The sequence below is a fragment of the Mandrillus leucophaeus genome, unplaced genomic scaffold (genome assembly GCF_000951045.1).
Source record: "Mandrillus leucophaeus isolate KB7577 unplaced genomic scaffold, Mleu.le_1.0 Scaffold1248, whole genome shotgun sequence".
NCBI classification, from domain to species: domain Eukaryota; kingdom Metazoa; phylum Chordata; class Mammalia; order Primates; family Cercopithecidae; genus Mandrillus; species Mandrillus leucophaeus.
The window spans coordinates 469,431-494,200 of NW_012100854.1; the positions used below are offsets into that span (position 1 = coordinate 469,431).

The following is a 24,770-nucleotide window of genomic DNA, read 5'->3' on the forward strand; positions in this document are numbered from 1 at the left end:
TCTCAGCTGGGAAAGTAGGGTGTTAGAAGACTAATGTTTCAGGGTCTTTTTGGGTCCAAACTTCAATTGTTTCAACTGCCTGTAGTGCAGGTATCATGAATTGGAGAAACAAATAAAGACTCCCAGCCATCTGTTTTCCCTCCATCCCTGTGAAATGGCAGCCTGAACAAACAGTATCAAGATTGAGTAATATTCTGCTGACCTAGTTAGAAAAAGTTAAGAAATTTAAAATATGTATGAATATTATTGAATGAAAAAGAGAAGACTGATTCAAATGGTTGCAGTGCATATTAATATCTTATCCACTTTAATGTAGGAAAGATACTGGAAACCTCCATTATCTTCTTAGCAAAATAATTGTGTTTTAATGCCAATGTATGGTACATAAGCCAGAAAAATCAAATGATAGTGCGGGATGAAGTTAAATAATTTAGAAAACAAGAATCCAGAATTCAAGAAATTATTCCAATCCAAGATGCTATTGAGAAAAAAAGGTAGAATTTCTATGTTCCATTTTCTGAAATAATATCTCGGTGGGAAGGCAAATAAGGAAACTGAATATTCCTAGCAGTTTCTCCTTTTAAAACAGATATAAATTAATAGATTTGACAAACATATTTTGAGAATCTACTGAGCATTCATCAGTCACACCTACCTCTTTGCAGCCACAAAGAGGAATAAAATCCAAACACTTCTCTTGTAGACTTCTCTGGCTAATGGGGGAGACCCACATCCAGGACTGCTATAATGATAGTTTATCTAGCAATAATGAGTTGGAGGTCATTCCTTGATAAACTGTATAATGCCTCTCTCAGCCCCTGTAACCTTCTCCTCAATTCCTATTGACATGTGAACTTACTCTTCTTGGCAAAATAGATGGGTCCATCTGGAAGAATTAATTTATTTAAGGCACATACAAATGTCATTCTGAGAAATAGATATTAATAAGGTGGATATTACTATTCATGTATATGTTTGTGGAATACCTACTGTGTACCAGCACTATGCTAGGCTCTTTGCTAGTCACTCATTTAATTTTCCTAATAATTCCTAACAATTATGAAGAATTCCAAATTACAAATGAGGAAACTGGGGATCAAAGAGTTTAATGAACTTGTCCAGGGATACATGTTGAAAACAGTGCAAGCAGCACTAAAAATCAAGTCCTTCTTAAATAAAAGCCCTTGGTCTTTCCATTAAGCCATACTGAAAGCATAGTAAAAGGGTTACGTCATTGAAATGGAGAATCTATGTTGACCATAGACCTGAGTCAACAAGAGAAAAGCTCTGTCTACTTACCTGGTCATCCTTACTCTTAACTTAGGAATGGAGAAGGGCTCAGGCCATCTTGGGAGCAGGAAGGTATGCTGAGAGTCTGTTCTAGCTTGAAGCCTGGAAGCCTCATCAAATCAGGATGGGGCTTAGATGACAAAAGCCAAGACTGTAGTCAAAGTTCAGGTCTGGGCCAGCAACTAATGAGGCAGGCTCAGTTAGCATGGGTATCTTTAAGGCCCCAGAATCAGGGGGTACTGGAGATCCAGCAGCTCATTCAGGCTTTGGCATTATCCAACTGTGTGAATTGAGTGAGTCCCTTGCCCTCAATTTCAGTTTCAAAAATTGGAATAGGCCCAAGAGTAGGTTGGGCCAAATGATTTATTCAGATCTTCTATCTCCAAAATACTATGATTTTAAGATTTCAAATATTGGCCTTTACCAATAAAAGCCACAATAATCATTATTTGTTGAGCACTCCTTATATGACAGCACTCTACTATATTAACTCTAATTGCAACCTCTTGACAACATTGCAAAGCTGTATTTACTATCCTTGTTTAGAAGGTGAGAAGCCCTGGACTCCAAAAGGTCAGCTACAGGTAACTTATCCATGGTCATTAACTTATCACATATAATTTATTCATAGCCACCAATATTATAAATGGCAGAATCCAAAACTGCCTAACATCTAAAACCATACCCTTCTTATCTATGCCTTCTTCCTTGGCCTACCTCTGCCCTCCAATTAAAATATGCAAGGACATTACCTCAATGATTTTTCAAGGAACTTTGGCTTTCTTAATAGCTTTAATCTGAAAGTATCATGTGAAACTAAGCTCAGTCTCCCACTTGCTTAAGCAGGAGGCTGCTGTACCTTTCACTCTGAGAGGCAAATGCTAGTAACTGAGAGCAATTGGCAAGGTATCTGCAGCTGACCAAGACGTAGGGTCAATCAAGAAGATGAAGAAAAGTTAATGCTTAGATAATTAATTTTGATAATAGTTGAGTTTACTAACAAAAAGAAATTACAGTTAATCATAGATAGTGTATCTGCCTTAGTTCCTAGCCGATTTTTCATATGGTTGGCTCACAATATATTTTTAATGGATTAATATGGTTTGTCTTTCCTCCTCACATTCTCAAACCTCCTTCTCCACAGACTTCAGCCAATCCTGAACATGACAGAGAGAATCATCTAACTTTCTAGATGTCTTTCCAATCTATATTCTTTACCACATCTCCAATATGCCATGCTCCCACCCATTATATACCCTCTAAGATAGAGTTCAAATGTTACTTCCCCATAGCAATTCTTTCTGATTCCCTAACCAGGGTTTCATGTTCCTTTCTCATTCCTCATCAATCATCTACTCCTTAATTTCTTCTATACAAGTATTCCACTTATTAGTATGGTAATCTTGGACAAGTTACTTAACCTTTCTGTGCCTCAGTTTCCCCATTTTCAAAATGGGGAAAATAACAGTATCGGCTTCATAAAGTTGCTGAAGGTTTGATTGAGAAAATAAACAACCTATTATCATGTCTGACATGTAGTAAGCACTACATAAATGTTAGCTGGTTTAATTTTTATAGGACAAATTGTATGCCTTCGGGGAGCTTGGAGTCTGATAAGGGAGATATGGTATTACAAATGCATTATATCCAAGAACTTACAAACAATTCAATTTCACTTCTATTATCCAATATCTACTAGAAGCCTCTTGTCATCAGAGAAATCCTTAAGCTAAGTCACAATGTCTAGTTTGCTGGTGAGTCTAGAGAGGTTATTTGACATAGCCAAAATTCAAATCCCCATATGGCTCTGACCATGATGATCTTTCTACTTACATTTTAACTAATAGGGGGTTTCTCTGGACATGTATTGGGGTAGAGGGTGCTAATGTATGAGGAAAAGAGGCACGAAGAGTTTAAGTAACTGGTCCAAAGTTACATAGTGAATAAGTGGCAGAGTTAAGGTTCTAACCTATGTAACCCATACTATATTAACTTATGCACCTAATTTCTTTCTTACTGCCTTGAACATACTCAGTTAATGTTTGCAGAGAGTGGATAAACAAACAAGAAAACCTTGCAAATAGGTCTGGAAGTAAGAGGAGGGAGTTGCAGTGGACAGAGGCTAATCTAGAAGCCAGCAGCTGTGTTTCCAACTCAACTTGTCCTACTATTTCACTGGGTGACTCAGGAAAGTTATCTCCCTTTTCTGGACCCTCTGTCTCCAGCACAGAAAGAGAGAGAGGCCTTTAAACATTAGCAGTTAAGTCCTTTCTTCAAACTAAGTTTATGGAGAAGGCCAATAAACAGGATGTTCCAGTGTATTTGGCAGAAAGGACAAGAGAAGTCAGAGCCCTCACTCCTCCTCAGGGATATGGGGAACACAGTTTAAAACTCTAGAACTAGAAGACCTTAGGATTCTTCTTGGCTATGACATTCTATTACACACATAAAAGAAATTGCCTTGTGACCTAATGTTATATATCTTCTGATTCAACCAAGTGAAACTGTGGCTTCAGAGGAGGTGACAAAGTGTGACCATACCCAAAGGTAATAAAAAGGAATTACAGCTCTAACAGCCTGACTTCTCTACCTGCCTCAGTCATAGACATGCCCTAAATACAAAAATATCTCACAAACTTGAGAAAATTGCATTCATAGTATAAAAATATTTAATAAAAAATAAGTGGGCTGTGGAGTTTCTGGATTTATTATTTTCATATCCATCTTTGCTTTCTGTAATCTCTAGACTGATTAATAAAATCTTGCTAAAAGAGGTTCATATTTGGCATTTGCTCAGAGAATGGGAGTTTTTTCAACTTTATTGAAGCATTTTTTACATGTAATATGTCATCTATTTCAAGTGTGCAATTTAATGATTTTTAGTAAATTTACCAAGTGTGCCTCTACTATCACAAATCAGTTTTACAACATTGTCATTGCCCCCATAAGATCTGGCTTGGGATGGTTTTGTATATTTATATCTATGTGAGATTCTTGGAAAAACTCAGGTTCAAAATAAATAGATTGCATAAAAATTGAGCTCTGGTTTACACAGTGTAATATCCTACCATTTCCCTCTACATACAGAGTCCACTGCCCTAGAATAAGAAAGGGAGAAAGTTGTCTCAGTTCTTGCTTGTTCTTTCAAGGCATTTAAAATAATATACGTTACATTAAATTTATTGAGTTTCCCCTGTGTCAGGCCCAAAAAAGAACTCTAAAGGCAAACCAGGCACAGTTCCTAAACTCAAGGAGCAACCAATTTAGAAAAAGAAATTTGATATACACAACGGAGTCATAAAATAGGGCAAGAAATACTAGGAGTCTATAGAAAGTAAGAGAAATTGCTGATGAGCTCACTTATAGCTGAGGGGAATCAAGGATAATTTTTAGAGAAATGGCATTTGAACTGGGCCAAATTTCATCTAATTCTGTCATTTATTGATGCAGTTAGTCAATATACAGTCACTGAGAACCACTTTAGAATGCATATCTGTGCTTGAATTAGGCATGGTCCCTGTCCTCACACAATGCACAACCAAACATAATGACTTCATTTCAGCAGCTCACCAGATATCCTGAATATTTCTATTATGAACTTAAATGGTGCAGAATTTTTGTTTGTTCTTGCATTTCTCTTCCCTATTTAATTATGAGCTCATAAAAATAAGAACCACTTCTGAAGCACATCTATATCCTTAGTTCCCAGTATTTCCTATCTCATAACATGTGATTCATAAATATTTGTTTAATGAATAATTTGTTCATTTAATTTTTCCCCTTTATATCAACTGATGGTTCACTTATTGGTTTTGTGGGAGGGGACAGTAAAGGGGAGAAGGCAAATTATTTAATTCTAATAAAATTGATTGGATTTTCTTGTATTTGTAATGAGGGCCCAACAGAGGACTTAAGTCAAAACAGTCAATGAACTAGGCTGTGTGTAAAGAGGCTTTTTGCAGCAGAGATTAACTTTCAGAATGGTGGTATAAGGAGCACAGCATACCTTTTTCCCAGCAAAACAACCATTTAACTGCTATTTTTTTTTTCTTTTTTGAGACCGAGTTTCACTCTTGTCACCCAGGCTGGAGTGCAATGGCGTGATCTCGGCTCACTACAACCTCCGCTTCCCAGGTTCAAGTGATTCTCCTGCCTAAGCCTCCCAAATAGCTGAGATTACAGGTGTGTGCCACCAGGCACAGCTAATTATTTTGTATTATTAGTAGAGACAAAGTTTCACCATGTTGGCCAGGCTAGTCTTGAACTCCTGACCTCAGGTGATCCACACGCCTTGGCCCCTCAAAGTGCTGGGATTATAGACGTGAGCCACTATGCCCAGCCTAAAAATTATTTTTAAAAACAATCATTTAAAGTCATTTAAAGCCATTTGAGCCATGACCTGCTCAATTTGCCACCCTGTAACTCAGTGGGATGGAAGCTGTACTCCAAGAGTATGCCATCAAGAATATTAGTTCCCTCTCCACCTACCTCCTAGTCTATAGTTATGATTTCGCCTTGGGAGGGGCAGGCCACAAGCACCTCTCACACACCCCCAACCCCCATTCTATATTGAAGAAGCTCTATTCAAGATAGATGCTGCTAAGAAGGTAAGTCTTCCTTCCCCCACCAGACCTTACTCATAGAATGAAAGTTCTACACCAGGCATGGTAGACCAAGAGTACTAGAAGCCAAATGCCCTTGGCCCAGCTAATTTGCAGGACAGAGGTTTCAGACCAAGACAGGCAAAACAAGAAGACCATGGGCTACTGTCCCTACCCAGAACCTGGCTCACAGAGCAGGGGTAACACTCTAGGGCATTGTCCCTGCCCCCAGTTCTAGGGCAGTGGCATAGAGGTTCTGTTCAGGGAGAATGGCAGGCAATAAGAACAAATAACTCTACAACACTGCATAAGGGGACTGAATTCATTTGGAACAGGTCATAGTAAAATGTATGCCAAAGGGTAATGTCAAAAACAACAGAGATCCTAGTGTGGCAAGCAAATACAAGAAAGCTGGTCATTCCATGAGATTTATAGCAATAAGAAAAACAGCAGACCAGCTAGAAGGTTAGAAGAAAGAATTAGGGAGGAAAGATAGCTAACAAGGACACTTCAGGGGGCAGAGCAGCCTGAAAGACTAGCAATACCTTGCCCCTGCAAAAGGGGTCTATATTAACTGGATCAGACTGTGAAACAATTTTTGCCACCAGGGAAAATAGAACAATCAGCTAGTGATTAATACAGGGTAATAGCTTGATGTGATACCAATAGAGGAAGACCAGCCCAGATGCTCAGGGGCACTCTGTATATGATGAAAAATAGTTATACATCCAGTAAGTTCACCAAACTTGAAGTAGGATAAACTCATAGAGAACCACATCAGGCATATCATAGTCAAAATGATGAAAGCTTAGCACAAAGAGAATATATTGAAACCAGCAAGAGAAAAATGATTCATCACCTACTAGGGAATTCCAATAAGACTAATAGCTGACTTGTCAGCAGAAACAAGAGAGGGCTGACGAAAGTGAGATGACATATTCAAAGTGCTGAAAGAACAAAACTGTCAATACCATTCCATGAGGCCAGGACTACTTTGATACCCAAACTAGACAAAGACATTACCAAAGAAAACCCCTGAATGTCAACATCTCTTATGAATATAAACACAAAAATCCTCAACAAAATCCTACCTGACTGAATCCAGCAACATATAAAAAGGATTATGTACTATGACCAAATGGGATTTATCCCATGAATGCAAGGTTGGTTTAATATCTGAAAATCAGTCAACATAATACACAATTTTAATAAAATGAAGGACAATAACCACATGATCATTTCAATAGACACAGAAAAATCATTTGATAGACTCCAACACCCTTTCATGATGAAAATACTCAACAAACTAGAAGAAGAAGAAAACTTACTCAACATGATAAAGGGCATCTATAAAAAGCCCCAAGGCTAATGCCATATTTAATGGTGAAAGATTGGATGCTTTACCTCTAAGATAAGGAACAAGGCAAAGAAGTCTGCACTTGCCACTTCTATTTAACATTCAACTAGACTATTCCTAATAGCCCAGGTAATTAGGTGAGAAAAGAAACAGAAGAATGAAATAAAAGGAAGAAGTAAAAATATATCTACTTGCAGATGATATGATCTTGTGTATTAATCTTAAGGAATCTAACACAAAACAATTATAAATAATAAATGAGTTCAGAAAGGTTGCAGAACGAAAATGCAAAGCTAAATTTGTATTTAAGTCCAAAACAAAATTAAGAAAACAATTTGATTTGCAATAGCCTCAAAAGGATAAAACATGTAGGAATGAATTTAACAAAATAAGTACAGACCTTGCTTATACTGAAATCTATAAAATATTTTTGAAAGACATCAAAGAAGATCTAAATTAAAACATCCCACATTCATGCATCAGAAAATTAAATATTGTTAATATGGTAATATTCTCAACACTAATCTATAGATTCAATGCAATAACTATCAAAATCTTATCTAGCTTTTTTGTAGAAATTGATAAGGTGATCCTAAAATTCATATAAAAATGCAAGGCACCCAGTATAGCCAAAACAATCTTGAAAAAACTGGAGAGCTGACATTTAATGATTTCAAAACTTACTACAAAGCTACAGTAATGAAGACAGTGTTGTACTGGCACAAGGATAGACATATAGATCAATAGAATGTAACTGAAAATCCAGAAATAAACTCTCACATTTATAGTCAACTGATTTTTGACAAGGGTACCAAGACAATAAAGTTGGGGAAAGAACATTTTTTTTTAATAAATAGTACTGGGACAGGCATAACTTGGAACATTTTCTTATACCATCCACTAAAACTAACTTAAAATGAATCATAAACATCAATGGAAGAGTGAAAATTATAAAGCTCTTAGAAGAAAACATAGGAGTAAATCTTGTGACCTTTGGCCAGGCAATTGCTTTTTAGATACATCCTATGGACTGAATATTTGTGTCCTCTCAAAATTTGTGTACTGAAATTCTAATCCCCAATGTGATGCTATTAGGAGATGGGGCCTTTGAGAGGTAATTAGGTCATTGTGGCTGAAGCTTTCATGAATGGGATTAATGCTCTTATGAAAACACACTAGAGACCATGCTTTCTCTGTCTCTGCTCTCTGCCATGTGGATATAACAAGACAGCCAACTGAAAACTGGGAAGTGGGCCCTCAACAGATACTAGATCTGCCAGCAACTTGATTTTGGACTTTGAGCCTCCAAAAGTGTGAGAAATACATTTCTGTTGTTTAAGCCAGGGGTCTCCAATCAGGATACTGGTCCCTGGCCTGTTAGGAACCACGCCACACAGCAGGAGGTGAGTGGCAGGCCAGCGAACATTACCAGCTGACCTCTGTCTCCTGTCAGATCAGTGGTGGCATTAGATTCTCAAAGGAATGCGAACCCTATTGTGAACTGTGAATGGGAGGGATCTAGGTTGTGTGCTCCTTATGAGGATCTAACTAATGCCTGATAATGTGAGGTAGAAGAAACCACTCCCACCACCCTGGTCTGTGGAAAATGTCTCTTCCACAAAACTAGTCCCTGCTGCCAAAAAGGTTGGGGACCGTTGGTTTAAGCCACCAAGTCTATGGTATTTTTGTTTTAGCAGCCCAAACTGATTAAGTTGAGGTAAAAAAAAAAAAAAAAAAAAAAAAAAAAAAAGAAAGAAAGAAAGAAATGGATAAATTGGACTTCATCAAGGTTTAAAACTTTTATGCTATAAATGATACCATCAAGAAAGTGAAAAGAGGCTGAGTGATGGAGTGTGAATGGGGAAAGGGAGGATGTTGGTCAAAGGGTACAAAGTTTCAGTTAGATAGCAGAAATAAATCTTGGTGGTCTGTTGCACAGCATGGTGACAATGGTTAATAAAAATGTATTACATATTTCAAATGGCTAAAAGAGTATATTTTCTGTTTCTTTGTTTTTTGAAACAGTCTCACTTTGTCACCCAGGCTGGAATGCAGTGCAGCAATCACAACTCACTACAGCCTCGACCTCCCAGGCTCAAGCAATTCTCCTGCCTCAGCCCTTCAGGTAGCTGGGACTACAGGTACACAACACTGTGCCTGGCCAAATTTTGTATTTTTTTGTACAGATGAGATTTTGCCATGTTTTAAATGTTCTCACCACCAAGAAGGGTAGATTTTAAATGTTCTCACCACAAAGAAATGATAACTATGTGAGGTGATGGATATGTGAAACAGCCTGATTTGATCATTGTATCCCATAAATATATACAATTATTATTTGTCAATTAAAAATAAAAAGAGAAAGTAAAAAGACAACCTACAAGATGGGAGAACATATTTGTAAACCATATATCTGAAAAGGGACTTGGATCTAGAATATACGAATAACTCCTACAATTCAATAATAAAAAAACAAAAAATAATCTCAATTTAAGAATGGGCAAAGGATCTGAATAGCCTTTTTTCAAAAAAAGATATATGGATGGCCAATAAGCACACAAAAAGTTACTCAACATCATTAGTCATAAGGGAGAAAAGGAAGTTCTCTGGCAGGGGTGTAGAGGTTAGATTGCACGGGAGAGACTAGAGACAGAGCATCAGTTCCTTCTATAAAGAGCCATCTGACATCATACAATCTTTATGCATAGAGCAGTATATAAGACAGATATGGTCCTGGTCCTCATGGAGCTTAAAAATCTTCTAAAGAAAAATGTTGAATGAGTAGTCAGAAGAATGATAAGTGTTTTAAAAGAGAAATAGAATATATATTACAGAAGTACATAACAAAAGCTCTTGAACTAGTCTGAGAAAGGGTATATCAAGAAAGAATTCCATGAAGAAAAAAATGTTTACATTAGCTTCTGCAAGCAGAATAGGAAGAAATTAGACAAATGGCCATAGAGAAAGAACATTCCAGGTAGATGGGTCAATGCGTATACAAGTTAGGGAGAAAATCCATGTCTCACAGAAAGAACTATAAGAAGGCCAGTGTGGGTAGACCCTAGGCAGCAAGGCAAGTGGGAGAGAGATAGGTTGAAGAATCAGGCAGAAACCAGATGATCCAGGACCTTGCAGATCACATTAAGAATTTGCTATTTCATCATGTACTACAGAGTGGATGTTCAATAGGTCATTTACATGGATAGTGAAATCATTCAATATGGTAGCAGTGGTGTAGCAGAGAAGACAATTATGGATCAAACTCCTCCATGATTCATGGAAATGTCCAAGAAGTCAGTAGAAGAGAGTGACAAGGAGTGGCAGGGGGTGGTATAGGCTGATGCCATAAAGCTCAAAACATATTTTTAAATATAATATCTTTTTATAAGGGAGGGGAAATAATGATCTCAAAGTAGCAATCTTCCAACCTAGCTGAGGTGGTGTTCAGTGAAGAGGTTACACTGTATTTGGTCAGGCATCACAGGATCAGTGAAGAGGTGGCACATGGTTAGGAGAACTGGCACATTCTGATAGCCATTGCAATACTGAGATATCTCTGTGTGAGCAGGATAATGAGCCTGGAAACCTGTTCACCTCAGGTATTGTACCCCTTGGCTAAAGAAGCTGTTGTGATTTCCTGGGACATGCTGACAGTTTGAAGTAGGGCTATGGCAGCAGAGATGAGGAAGGGACAGATTATAAGGATACTGAGTTGTAGCCTTGATCATACTTGGTGGTAGTATATGAGAATAACTTAAAAGAAGAACTTAAATAGGACAGCTTTCTGACATGGGCAATTGGAGTGATGGCAATGTATTCTCTGAACTAGGGAACCCAGGAATGCAGCAGGTGTGTGGTAGTCTCGGTTGGCTTCTATAGCTTCAGGTAAGTCAGACATACGCCTCCTTTATCTAGCAGAGGGAGGACCCAGGGTCACAATTCCCAGCACCTTTGTTCCCAGGCCCTTATTCATCCAGAGTTAAGGTTTGGAATGGAGGGGTCATTTGAATCAGCCAGGTGAACTGGAAGCCCCTCAGCTAGATGCTGAGAGGATATATCTGTCTCCAACTAATTTGGACTCCTTTTGGAGGGAGTAATAAAAACTATGCCATGAGAATGTTGACTTGTGAAGTGGTCTGCTGGAAGGGAGCCAAAACCACTAAGCTTGTTTAATTTAGAGTGTCTGATCAGGACATGGTTTGGTGCAGATAGGAGTCCACAGAACTCTTCTGAGAGGTGGATTGGGGCTGATAATTGAGATTACTAATTTCCAAAAATTATTCAATTTACAATTCATCCAAAAAGACGTAATTATTTTTCATACATTTGCTTGGTCATGTAACCAGTCGCAACTATATCAAGGGGGCAAAAAGAAGAAAGGGGGCGGGAATAAGAAAGAACAGAAGGAGACTAGCTTATTTTGAAGTTACCGTGCTGGTCAGAACTGTGCTGGCCCTCTCTAGCCTGTTTTCTGTAGAATTGCCTTCTGCTCCTTGACTTTCCTGCCCACAGGGTCATCAGTCCTCTCTCAACTCTTTTCTGACATCCTTGCTTTTCCACACAAGTCACACAAGGACTGTAGTAGAATCTGCCAAACTCTGTACTTCAACCCTTTCAGATATCCGTACATTTGCTCAATCTGCTCCTCTTCTTCCTTATCCTGGCTCTCTGGTTTTCTGTGATTATATCGTGTTCTCCATTCTTTTTCCTCTGGTTTCATGATTCAGCTTCCTTTTTCCTTTTCTTTCTTTTCTTTTCTTTTTTTACTCCTCAGATTTTTAGTTTGGTTTGGATTCTGGATTCTGAAGATCTTTCAAGACAGGGCTTTCAGAATCTTCCCTATGCTACCTAACCATTCTCACTATGACTTCAAATAAAGGACATCCTTGTCTCACCCTATCCCTGATCTGGGAGCCAAAAGATTGCAGAACTGGGTCAATCCCATTACAAGGGTTTGGAGTTCCAGTGTTGATTCCTATCACCCAGGGGCCTTATTGTAGAGTCCTATCTAACATGATCCTTCCCCAGCAACCGCTCCTTTATCTACATTTTGCCCTTTGCCATCTGGTTCTTTCTCATTCATCATAGCATTAAACTAACCATCAGACAAAATGTTGTATGTGATCCTTATGGACAAGATGGAGAAATGGGGACAGGGATTATATCTTGTTTATTTCTAAATCTCTCATAGTACATGGCACATAAGAGATACTAAAAAATTGAACTAAAATGAATTTGATTGAATTAATTTGGAGGAAGCTAAAATCTTGTTTCACATACATGACATATTACTGGGGTTAGCAGCATAATCAAACCCAGAGATTGATATAAAACTGATGTAAAAATGCCAATCTAGGGTAAAGTCTCCAGTAATATGCCTAGGTCTCTGTTCTTAGTCTCAGGTCTTGTCCTGTTAAACACTTGTATTCCTGACTTAAATTAATACTTAGAAAGTATTGATATGGTTGGGCTCTGTGTCCCTACCCAGCTCTCACCTGGAATTGTAGTTCCCATAATCCCCATGTGTTGTGGGAGAGACCCAGTAGGAGGTAATTTAATCATGGGGCAGCTACCCTCATGCTGTTCTCCTGATAGAGAGTGAGTTCTTACCAGATCTGATGGTTTTATAAGGGGCTTTCCCCCTTTTTGCTCAGCACTTCTCCTTGCTGACACCACGTGAAGAAGGATGTGCTTCCCCCTCCACCATGATTGTAAGTTTCCTGAGGCCTACCAGTGAATCAATTAAACCTCTTTCCTTTATAAATTACCCAGTCTTGGGTATGTCTTTATTATCAGCGTGAGAATGGGCTAATACAAGTATGTACTCTAAAATTTCTGAGTGAAATCACTAAGCCTGCAGATAAGAGTATCTAAGAATCAAAATTATCACAACAGATTGTAATAAAGGACTAAAATCAATAAGTCATACTGTATCAGGGTAAGTATAGAGGCTTTCTTTTAAAATCTACCATAAGGTAATATGGTATTCTGATGAATCCTAGAATAGAAAAATATTAGTGGAGGCCAGGTGTGGTGGCTCATGCCTGTAATCCCAGCACTTTGGGAGGCCGAGGCGGGAGGATCATAGGGTCAGGAAATCAAGACCATCCTGGCTAACACAGTGAAACCCTGCCTCTACTAAAAATACAAAAAATTAGCTGGACGTGGTGGCGGGCACCTGTAGTCCCAGCTACTCGGGAGGCTGAGGCAGGAGAATGGTGTGAACCCGGGAGGCAGAGCTTGCAGTGAGCCAAGATCATGCCACTGCACTCTAGCCTGGGTGACAGAGCGAGACTCTGTCTCAAAAAAAAGAAAAAGAAAAAGAAAAAGAAAGAAAAAGAAAAAGAAAAATATTAGTGGAAAAACTGGTGAAATCTGAATACAGTTATGTGTTTTAGTTAATAGTAATGAACCAATGTTAATTTCTTACTTTGGACACATCCTCCATGGTTGTGTAAGATATTAACATTAGAGGAAACTGGGTGAAGGTGTTACCAGTGGAAGGTATCCAAGTCACGCAGGTCTACTGCAACCTCAATTCTTGCCTCCTCAGAAGAAAGACTTTGATTGAGGGGCATAAGGCAGAAGGAGAGACCATGGCAAGATTTAAAGCAGGAGTGAAAGTTTATTAAAAAGTTTTAGAGCAGGAATGAAAGGAAGAAAAGAAAGTACACTTGGAGGGGTCAAGAGGGTGAAAGACAAGTGCATGATTTGACTTTTTGGCTTGGGGTTTTATATGTTGACATACTTCTGGCGTCTTGCATTACTTTTCTCCTGATTCTTCCCTGGTGGGCTTTCTGCATGTGCACGCTTGAGCCCACTCACCCAGCTCCTGAGACCATAATGGAAAGCTGTTCAATACCAGTTTCAGGTGTTTTCTATTAGGAGACTGCCGTTCCCTGGCACCAGCTGTGACCAATTATTACTTTAGAGCGACAATTAACAACAGCCTGACCATCACCTGATTGTCACCTGATACCCCTGGTGTGTGTGTATGTGTGGAGGTGGGGAGCTCTCTCCTGCCCTGCTCATGCCTGACCACCTACCTACTGTCACAAAGGGCATATGAACAATTTCTATATTATCTCTCCAACTTTCTATAAATCTAAAATTATTTTGAAATAAGAGATTTATGCATGTTCTCACTTATAAATGACCGCTAAACACTGGGGTCTCATGGACATAAACATGGCAACAATACAAACTGGGGACTACTAGGTGGGAGGAGGGAGTGGGGCAAGCTTTGAAAAACTGTTGGATACTTGAAAAACTAACTATTGGATACTATGCTGAGTACCTGGGTGATGCCATCAATTGTACTCCAAACCTCAGCATCATGCAATATACCCAGGGAACAAACCTGCATATGTACCTCCTGAATCTAAAATAAACATGGGAAAAAAACAACATAAATAAATTTAAATCAATTTTAAAAATAAGAGGTTTATTAAAAAGAGAATATCAGATAAATAAAAATATATTTATTTAAAGAATAGCAACAAAAATATCTATTATAGAGAGGCCTGCCTGCCCAAAGAAGCTAATGTAAATTCCGACTGCATTTCTAGAGATCTAACATCCAGAGCAAGATAAGGCAATAGTCCTATTCTGCTGTACATGCTTAGATTCCCTGTGTAGTTTTATATTCAGTGCTAGCATTTTAAGAAGAAAATAACAACCTGGATCATGTCCAAAGAAGAATGACAAAGAAGGTAAAATGTTTGACACCATGGAATATAAAGAAATGTTGAATTCTCTGGGGGTAGGAGAAAAGAGAGATTAGTTTGTAGAAGAGAAGACTCATCAAGGGTACGTAGTCAGTGTCTTGATATCCTTGTCTTATTTGTTTGCTTATTTATGTATTTATTTATTTATTTAAAGACAGAGTCTCCTTCTGTTGCCAGGCTGGAGATCAGTGGCACAATTGTAGCCCACCAAAACCTTGAACTCCTGGGCTCAAGCAATCTCCCTGCCTCAGAGAAGCTGGGTCTGCAGGCACACACCACTATGCTCAGCTATTTTGTTTTTATTTTTTGTAGTGATGAGGTCTCCCTATATTGCCCAGGTTGGTCTTGAACTCTTGGCCTCAAGCAATTGATGCTTCAGCCTTGTCTTGGTATCTTTACAGGCCTGATTATGAGCTAAAAGAGCAAGTACTTGCAAGGTAGGCCCAGAGGATGGGGCTAGAATCAAAGAGAGGAAGTTACAGGGAGGGAGCTGTTTTGAGGATAGTGGGTCTTCCTTGTCATTGGGATGGAGCATGGCTGCTGAGGCCATGTGTGAGCTGAGACTGAAAAGTCAGGTTTCTCGAATGTTAAAAGAAGATGCTGGTTTTTATAGCTTAGGTCTTTGTCCATAGGAGATGATTAATATATTTGCTAAGTTTAAATGAAATCCCTATAATCATTGGCAGCTCTAGAGATTCTTTTGAGGTGTTAAGATCAGAGAGGCCAACTTCTTAAGGTTTTCTTTTGTCATTCCTATTACTATACATGTAGTCTTGGTGGTTTTCCTCCTGGTACTCTTGGCTAACGAAGATCTTTGCCTGTGGGAAGGAAAGCCAGCTAGACAGCCTGTCTTCTTATTAGAAGGGTAAGCTGCCACCAGCAGGGGAAGTTTAGAGATGTAAGGGTTAAGTGTCACAATGATCATACTGCCTCTTGCTTGGTTCCTAGCTTCCCTCAGGATACAGTTCAAATTCTTTAACTTGGCATTCAAGGTCCTCCTCACATGGCTTCTACTTATTTCTCTTGCATCCTCTGTCACCACCCTTCCTATTCTTAGGCTGACCCTGTGCTTTTGTCACAAGGAGTCATGTAACACTGTCAGGACACACCATAGCATCTCAGCCTCTTTACACATGTTCAATACTCAAGTAAAGATGCCTCCTTCCTTAAGTCTTCATTCACTCCCTTGTGCCCCTTCTCTGCCCACTACTTGTATCATACCAGATCTTACCTTTTTATTCATTTTTACATCTATGTCACCCATTATATTGCGTTCTTTTCAGGGACAGAATGTGTTTTGTATTAATCTTCTCTCCCCAGCATCCAACATAGAACTTGGCAGGCAGAAGATGCTCACCAGATATTTGTAGTGTTAAAGAACAGCTTTGCAAGAATTCACTAAATAATTATAAAGTTCACAAAGACTTGGCTTCAAACTCCAGTTGCATGATGTAGACAAATTACTTAATCTCATTAAATCTCCATGTTAAAAATGCAAATGGGAGAAGACAATACTTACATATCTCAGTTTTAAGTGCTACCTTCTAAATGAAATCTTACTCTCCAAACTGATCCTCTTTGCTGATTTAATTACTCCAATATTGTCTGTCTCTTCCTACCATAATGTAACTCTCATGAAGACATGAACCTGTTTTCACTGCTGTATCCTCAGAGTCTAGATAATGCTAGTTACATGGTAGGTATTTAATAATACTACTACTCATATAATACATTCTTCTGACCAATCTTGAGGCTACACGTATGCACACAGGCAACACAACATGAAAGGGAAAGTAAAGCAGACTTGAAAACTGCCCAAAGTTTGAATATACTTCCTCCTCACACACAGATCCACCAGCAGAAGATAGAAGCCTTACTGGCTCAGGGTGGCTGAACATAACCTTAGCCCAATAGTAGCTTACCTTTAACCTACATAAACACAGGGTTGATTCCCTGGCAATTAGGGCTTAAAATAGGAAAGAAAAAATCAAACTATATAAAACTCAACAATAAGAAAACAAACAACCCAATTAAAAACGGGTCAAAGACCTTAACAGATACTTTACAAAAGAAGATATACAAATGACAAACAAGCTTATGAGAAGATGCTTTATATCATATGTCATTTGGGAAATGCAAATTGAAACAACAATGAGATACAGTACACACCTATTAGCATGGCCAAAATCAAGAACACTGACAACACTACATGCTGGCAAGGATGTGGAGCACAGGTACTTGCATTCATTGCTAACTGGGAATGTAAAATGGTACAGTCACTTTGGAAGACACTTTGGTGATTTCTTACAAAACTAAGCCTACTCTTACCATATGATCCAGCAATTGGACTCCTTGGAATTTACCCAAAGGAGCTGAAAATTTATGCCCACATGAAAACCTGAATGCTGATGTTTACAGCAGCTTTATCATAACTGCCAAAACCTGAAAGCAACTAAGATATCCTTCAATAGGAAGATAAATGAACTGTATTATATCCAGACAATGGACTCTTTTTCAGTGCTAAAAAATAAGCTATCATGTCATGAAAAGATATGGAGTAAACTTAAGTGCATATCACGAAGCAAAAGAAGCCAATCTGAAAAGGCTATACAAATTTCAACTATATGGCATTCTGGAAAAGAAAAAACTATGGGGACATTAAAAAGATCAGTGGTTGACAGGGGTTATGGGAAGGGAAGGATGAGGTACAGAGGATTTTTAGAACAATGAAAATAATCTGTATATATTAAAATGGTGGACACATGCCACTATAAATTTGTCCACACCCATAGAATGTACAACACCCAGAGTGAACTCTAAGGTAAATGATGGACTCTGGGTGTTAATGATGTGTCAACATAAGTTCATCCATTGTAACAAATGTAGCACTCTGGTGAAAGATTGTTGATAATGGGAGAGGCTATGCATGTGTAGGGGCAGGAAGTATATTGAGAAATCTCTGTATCTTCCTCTCAATTTTGCTGTGAAACTAAAACTGTTCTAAAAAAGAAAAGGGAATATTAAAAACAAGCAAACAAATAAACTGAGCAGAGGCATCAGAGAAAATTGTCAAGATAATTCTTGAGTAAAGATTAGTCTTTTCAACAAGCAGTGCTGGAAAAATTCGATTATCATGTGCAAATAAATGAACTTAGGCCCTTACTTTATTCCATACACAAAAACTAACTCAAAATGAACTATAGACCTAAATGTAGGCTAAACATATAAATATTTCAGAAAAGTAACATAAAAGCAAATCATTGTGGCCTTCTGTTAGACAAAGAGTTCTTAGCTATGAGACGATGCTCCACAGCATATGTCATTCGGAAATGAAAACTGAAACAACAATGAAATACAACTACACACGTATTAGATTGGCCAAAATCAAGAACACTGACATGCTGGCAAGGATTTGGTACACAGGTACTGCCATTCATAATAGCACCAAAAGCATAATCCATTAAACATTTGATAAATTGGACTTCAAATTTAAAATTTTTATTCTTCAAAAGATATGGTTAACAGAATAAATGAAAAGACAGGCATGAATTAGAGGAAAATATTTGCAAAACATATAACTGACAAAAGACTTGTGTTAGAATACAGAAAAAACTCTTGAAACTCATGAGAACCCAGTATTAAAAATGGGCAAATGATTTGAACTGACACTTCACCAAAGAAGATTTATGAGTGGAAAATAAGCACATGAGAAAATGATCAATATAATTAGACAAAAGGGCAATACAAATTAAAACCATAATGAGATACACCCACTAAAAGACTATAACAAAAATTACAGATAATTCCAAGCGTTGGCTAGCATCTGGAGAAACTGTAACCCTCCTGTAACCCTCCTACATGGCTGATAAGGATATAAAATGACACTACTCTTTGGAACACAGTTTGACAGTTTATCTTTTAAAAGTTGAACATAAACTTATTGTATTTCCTAATGATTTCACTCCAAGAAAAGTGTAATCATATGTCCATTCAAAGATAAGTACATAAATGATCATAGCAGCATTATTCATAATAAGTCCAAACTGAAACCCATCCAAATGTCCTTGAACTGGAGAATAGGTAAACAAAATGTGGTATATCCTTTCAATGGAATACTACTCAGCACTTAAAATGAACTATTGATACTTGCTATAATATTTTTGAGGTCCATCCATATTACAGTGTTAAGTGAAAAATGCAAGATGCATAAGATGACTACATATGCTCTAATTCTGTTTATATGAAATGTTCAGAAATGGCAAATTTATAGTGTCAGCAGATTGGTAGTTACCTGCGGCTGGGACTGGATGTAAGAATTAACAAGGGAACTTTTTGAGATGATGGAAATGTTCTAAAATCAGATTGTGGTAATAGACACACAACTCTATAAAAATCGTAAGATACTAAACATCATAAAATTATACCCTTACAATATATGAATTTTATACACTGCAAGTTATACCTCAATAAAGCTATTAAAACAATAATAAAAATATCTTTCTCATGATGTCCTTATCTTAAATGGCAGGTCACGGTTTTAAATACATGTTCAAAGGCGTTTTGTTCAGTAGGTTTCAAAGGGGTTACTGGTAACAAAATAAAATATATTCTTGGATGATGTAATTAGTACCAGTGACAGCTATGACCATAGTGATTAATAGTTCTAGCACTGAAAATTCAAAATCTTCCTTCCTGCCTGGTCTCCCTAAGATCTGGATGCTGGTGTGTTTAGCCTTCCCACTTGTAATTACCCTCCCTCCGAATTGGAATAAGGATTAACTAATTACAGTGATGCCTTCAGACACAAGCCATATCAAATTCCCTGGTAACTGAGAATCATCCTGTCTGCAAAAGTATGCCAGAAAGCCTTAAAATCTCTAGTATCTGCATCAAGGCCCAGAACACAGGATTGAGCCAACCCACAGAGCTTCCTTGATCTAGTCTAGATGGCACAGGTACACCCCATATTTCCATTAAATGTACTTTCTTAAAATGCTGCTTTGGATAAGGTAAATCCCTGTCTCACAAATCTTTTTGGGTGTTAAAATGTCCATCAAAGGGCCAGTACATGGTGTTTGAAGCCATGGGTCTAAATCTTGGCCCTGATATGAACTAGTCATGTGGCCTTAATGAAGAAACTTATCTTTTTATCCTCAGATTATTGATCCCCAAACTGGGACAGTTCTGCCTACTCTATAAAACTATTGTGAGAAAAAATCAAATGGTCTATATAAAGTAAAAAACCCAGTATGTGTGTTGTGTAGAATCTGAATAAAGGATGTAGCCAATATGAAAATCAGGGCTTTCCAGAGTTTTGCCTGAATCTTCTTGTCTAGCCTTATCTTTCAGTAGCCCCATAAATTCCCTATTCCAATCAAACCAGACTTCTAACCAACTACCACCACCAGGCAATGGCTTTGGCTTTTCTGCCTTTCTGGGCTACCTTATTATCAGCTCTGTACTCTGTAATCCTACCCATCTTTCAAGATGGCTTAAAACAAAATCTTGCCGGGCGCGGTGGCTCAAGCCTGTAATCCCAGCACTTTGGGAGGCCGAGACGGGCGGATCACGAGGTCAGGAGATCGAGACCATCCTGGCTAACACAGTGAAACCCCGTCTCTACTAAAAAATACAAAAAACTAGCCGGGCGAGGTGGCGGGCGCCTGTAGTCCCAGCTACTCGGGAGGCTGAGGCAGGAGAATGGCATAGACCCGGGAGGCGGAGCTTGCAGTGAGCTGAGATCCGGCCACTGCACTCCAACCTGGGCGACAAAGCGAGACTCCGTCTCCAAAAAAAACAAAAAAAAACAAAAAAAAACAAAATCTTTAGCTTTTAAAGACATTCTCCATGACATTTATTTTTATTGTTAACTCCTTAAACAACTCATTATATCCTTAATTATATATTTTTTAAAGTATCAGAGCTATTTGGACATGCCCTTTTTCCCCGGTACAGAATATGCTCCTGGAAGTATATGAAGACTTGTATGTATACCTTGTTATATATCTCCACAGTATCTCTCACAGGCTCTGAAGTAGGACAGGAGTTTCAAACTATTACTTTTTCCAACTGAGGAATTCCTCAAGGATAATCTGAAAACTTCTATTCAAGTCCAATTTTCTCACTTTATAGGTGAAAAAATTATCCCCAGAAAGGGAACATAGAATTCAAGGTAATACAAGTAGTTTCATGTTAGAGCTGAAAGCAGAATTCAGATTTCCTGTGGCAGAGACTTTAAGCTATCCCTCAATGTCAATTCTCCCACATAGAGGACCACCAATTTTTAGCTAAAACCGGGCTACTCAGAACAAAGACTTCATTTCTTGTCCTTCCTTTAGTTAAATGTGAATGAGTTCTAGTAAATGACAATGCCACAAAACTGCTTCTTCTTTCTCCACCATCCCCTTCATCCTGCTGCATGGACTACAGATATCATGGTAGAATTCCATATTGAATCATGAGGTTGAGGGCCACATTCCAAGGATGACAGAGAAGAAAGCTGAAAGAACCTGACTCTTTGAGGCTTTCAAGGAGTAGAGCCACAAAATTAGTTGTGGATTGCCTGCATTTAGACTTTTACATTGAAAAGAAATAAATGTCTATCTTGTTTAAGTTGTTGTTATTTTATATATGTTATTTTGAATATCTATTATTGAAAGCTTAACTGATCCTATTGTTTTTCTTATTAGCTTTCTGTTGTTCTCAGCTTTTCACACTGCTTCCAGACATGTTCTTAATTCATTTTTTCATTGTTTCAATCATTCACTCAATAAACATTCATTGTGCACCTTACATTCTGGCTGTCATAAATCTAAGAGAAAGTTGGGGTGGGCACAGGAGTGAAATGTACAGATCCTGCCTTAAAAGTTATGAGTAATGAATGAACTTCCCATTCTCTTAAAAAAATCATAATTCATATGTCTAGCAAATATTAATCTCAGAATTTTTCTGACAATCCCTTCTCAAATAATCTCACTGTTCAGTAATATACTGTTAATTGGACCAGGTGCACTTAATGTATTCTATATATTCCTCTACATCTACTCTCCACCCATCTATACCCTTTTATTTTCCCTAGGAGGCTGATCTGTATGAATTACATCAATGGGCTCTTTGTTCTCTGGATTCTGGTTGTGTTGGCCAATATGGACTCCTAGAAGAAGATCAGATATAAGTAAGAGAATGAGGTCTATATATTTATTTTTCTCAGCACTCTCTATGGAGTTATCTCAGGCTAACTGTGCACCTTAACTGAAGGTCACTAATTCTTTCCGACATGACCCACTAAATGACTCTCTACTATTGTGTTCTGTTAACCATTCCTTCCCTTTATTCCATTTCAGTTGTTATTAGCCCTAGAGAATTTCACTATACCTTGTCATTGCATGCATTGCCCACACCTCGTAAACAGCCCATTTATTAAACCTTCCTTAAATTGTCGTAATTTGAGGCTGCCGTCTGTTTCCTGCTAGCATGCTGACTCATACATCATGTATACCAATTTTCAGTTCAAAATATATAGGCAACAGATACAAATGGGAAGATACCATGAGAAGCACTGTTGGGAAGAAGGTTGGAGTACAGAAAAGATATTTAGGAAAATCATAGTGCATGCAGAATCTCAGACTACAAGAATAACATGACCAGATTTGTCTCTCAGGTACCTGAGTTGCACATAGGCCCTCTTTATTGCTCTCTTTTTTGAGGTATCCTGGATTTATTTAGAAATAGGTCTCACTTTTATGTGAAACTCACAGTCACTAGACTGAGTCCATTTAACTACCAACACATATCAGAACCCCAAGTACCATATCTTCTGCCAATTTCACCAGTATCTTCATTTAGAACGTTTAGAGCCCGTCCAATATGCCTCTTTTAGGGGCACAATCCACACTTTTTGAAGAGTAAAACATAAAACCAAATTAGCACCTGCTTATTCTTATTCAGCAACCAAAGTATTACTGACAACAAAGAGTAAAACCTATGAATTCAGTATGGAGAACAACTTCAGATCCTAGTTTGGGCACAAGAGGAAGAGAGGGAAGTAGGAAGAGGCCACGTGCGGTGGCTCACACCTGTAATCCCAGCACTTTGGGAGGCCAAGGCAGGTGGATCACCTGAGGTCAGGAGTTTGAGATCAGCCTGGCCAACATGGTGAAACTCTGTCCGTACTAAAAATATAAAAATTAGCTGGGTGTGGTGGCGCATGCCTGTAATCCCAGCTACTCGGGAGGCTGAGGCAGGAGAATTGCTTGAACCTGGGAGGCGGAGGTTGCAGTGAGCTGTGAGCCGAGATCTCTCCACTGCACTCCAGCCTGGGTGACAGAGTGAGTCTCCATCTCAAAAAAAAAAAAAAAAAAAAAAAAAAAAAAAAAAAAAAAAAAAAAACTTTTTTGGACTTTTCTCTATATCATGCCTTGTGGTAGGCAAAATAATGCACCACTCCCCAACACAAGATGTCTAACTCCTAATCCTCAGAACCTGTGACTATGTTACCTCACATAACAAAAGGGGCTTCACAGATGTAATTAAGTTAAAGATCTTGCTATATGGCGATTAACCTGGATTTATCTGGGTAAATTCATTATAAGCACAAAGATCCTTATAAGTGACAGAGAGTTCATATCAAAGTGATACAGCATGAAAAAGACTCAACCAGCCACTGATGGCTTTTAAGATGGAAGGGAACTACAAACTAAGAAATGCAAGCAGCCTCTAGAAGCTGGAAAAGGCAGGGAAATAAATTCTCCCCTAGAGCCTCCAAAAGAAACATAAATCTGCTGATACCTTGACTTTAGCCCAGTGAGACTCATTTTGTATTTCTAGCTCCCAGAAGTATAAGAAAATAATTTTGTGTTGTTTTATACTACCATGTTTGTGGTAGTTTGTCACATCAGCAATAGGGAACTATTATGGAATGGGAAACTGAAATCTCTAGACCCAGGAAACTAAACCTGGAGCAGGAAAAAAGAGTCGGAAACTGATGGATGACAGAGACAGAGCACACTGTGGCCATCACAACCAAACTGCACACCACTTGCTAACCTGTACTGCAGGCAAGTTTGGTTCACTAAGAAATGTGTTCTTCATATCAGAAGCTCACAGTAATAAAATGCTTTCATACCTTTTGTAACACCTAGTAAAAGTCTCCTTTTCTCTCAGAGGTTTTGGGATTCACCTAACTTTTGTATTTTGCTAGAGAGCTTTATCAGCTTCATTCAGAAAAACAACCATCTGTCTCATATCTTACTCTGTGACTTCTTCTCATATCTTACTGTGGTGCCCCACAGTCGCAATAAATCACACAATAAAAACAATACTTTAAAGAATTGTTAAATTAATACTAATTATGTAATTGTTTAATTGTAGTTAGTAAATTATTAAAAAGTTCTGGAAAGCACCACTATTCATTATTTGCATTCCATAAAAACCCACTGCTAAGTCCCTATCCCAAGATTGCCTGTTTCTAAATGAGTAACCCAAACCTGGCACAGGCCTTACCACACTCTGGCCCAGCTGCTCCCGAAAGAAGTAATCCATGTTTCTCTTTTGCAGGCTGTCAAGGTAATGTTGGAAGCGAGTGTATGTATATGGGTAGCAGTAAGCAAACTGGTAAATATCTTCTTCTCGGTCAAAACAAAAGGCAAAGGACATCACATAGTTCTTCCTATGGTCTGGGCAGCGGTAGTAGTAAACATTTTTGGGTGGCAGCCTTTGCCTAAAATATATAAACAAAGAAATTTGGGCATATGAGACATCTGTTCAAGCTTCAAAAGGTAACACATATAAATCAAT

The 24,770-nt window shown here is 38.3% G+C and overlaps 1 protein-coding gene across 1 annotated transcript in view; it reads right to left on the reverse strand.

Moving 5' to 3' along the window:
- The window catches only part of LOC105533368 (cytosolic carboxypeptidase 6-like), a 673,407-nt gene that overhangs the window by 442,562 nt on the left and 206,075 nt on the right, over window positions 1–24,770 (reverse strand). Inside the window, 1 exon segment of the mRNA XM_011971791.1 lies at window positions 24,477–24,693. Coding sequence (XP_011827181.1) covers window positions 24,477–24,693 — 217 coding nt within the window.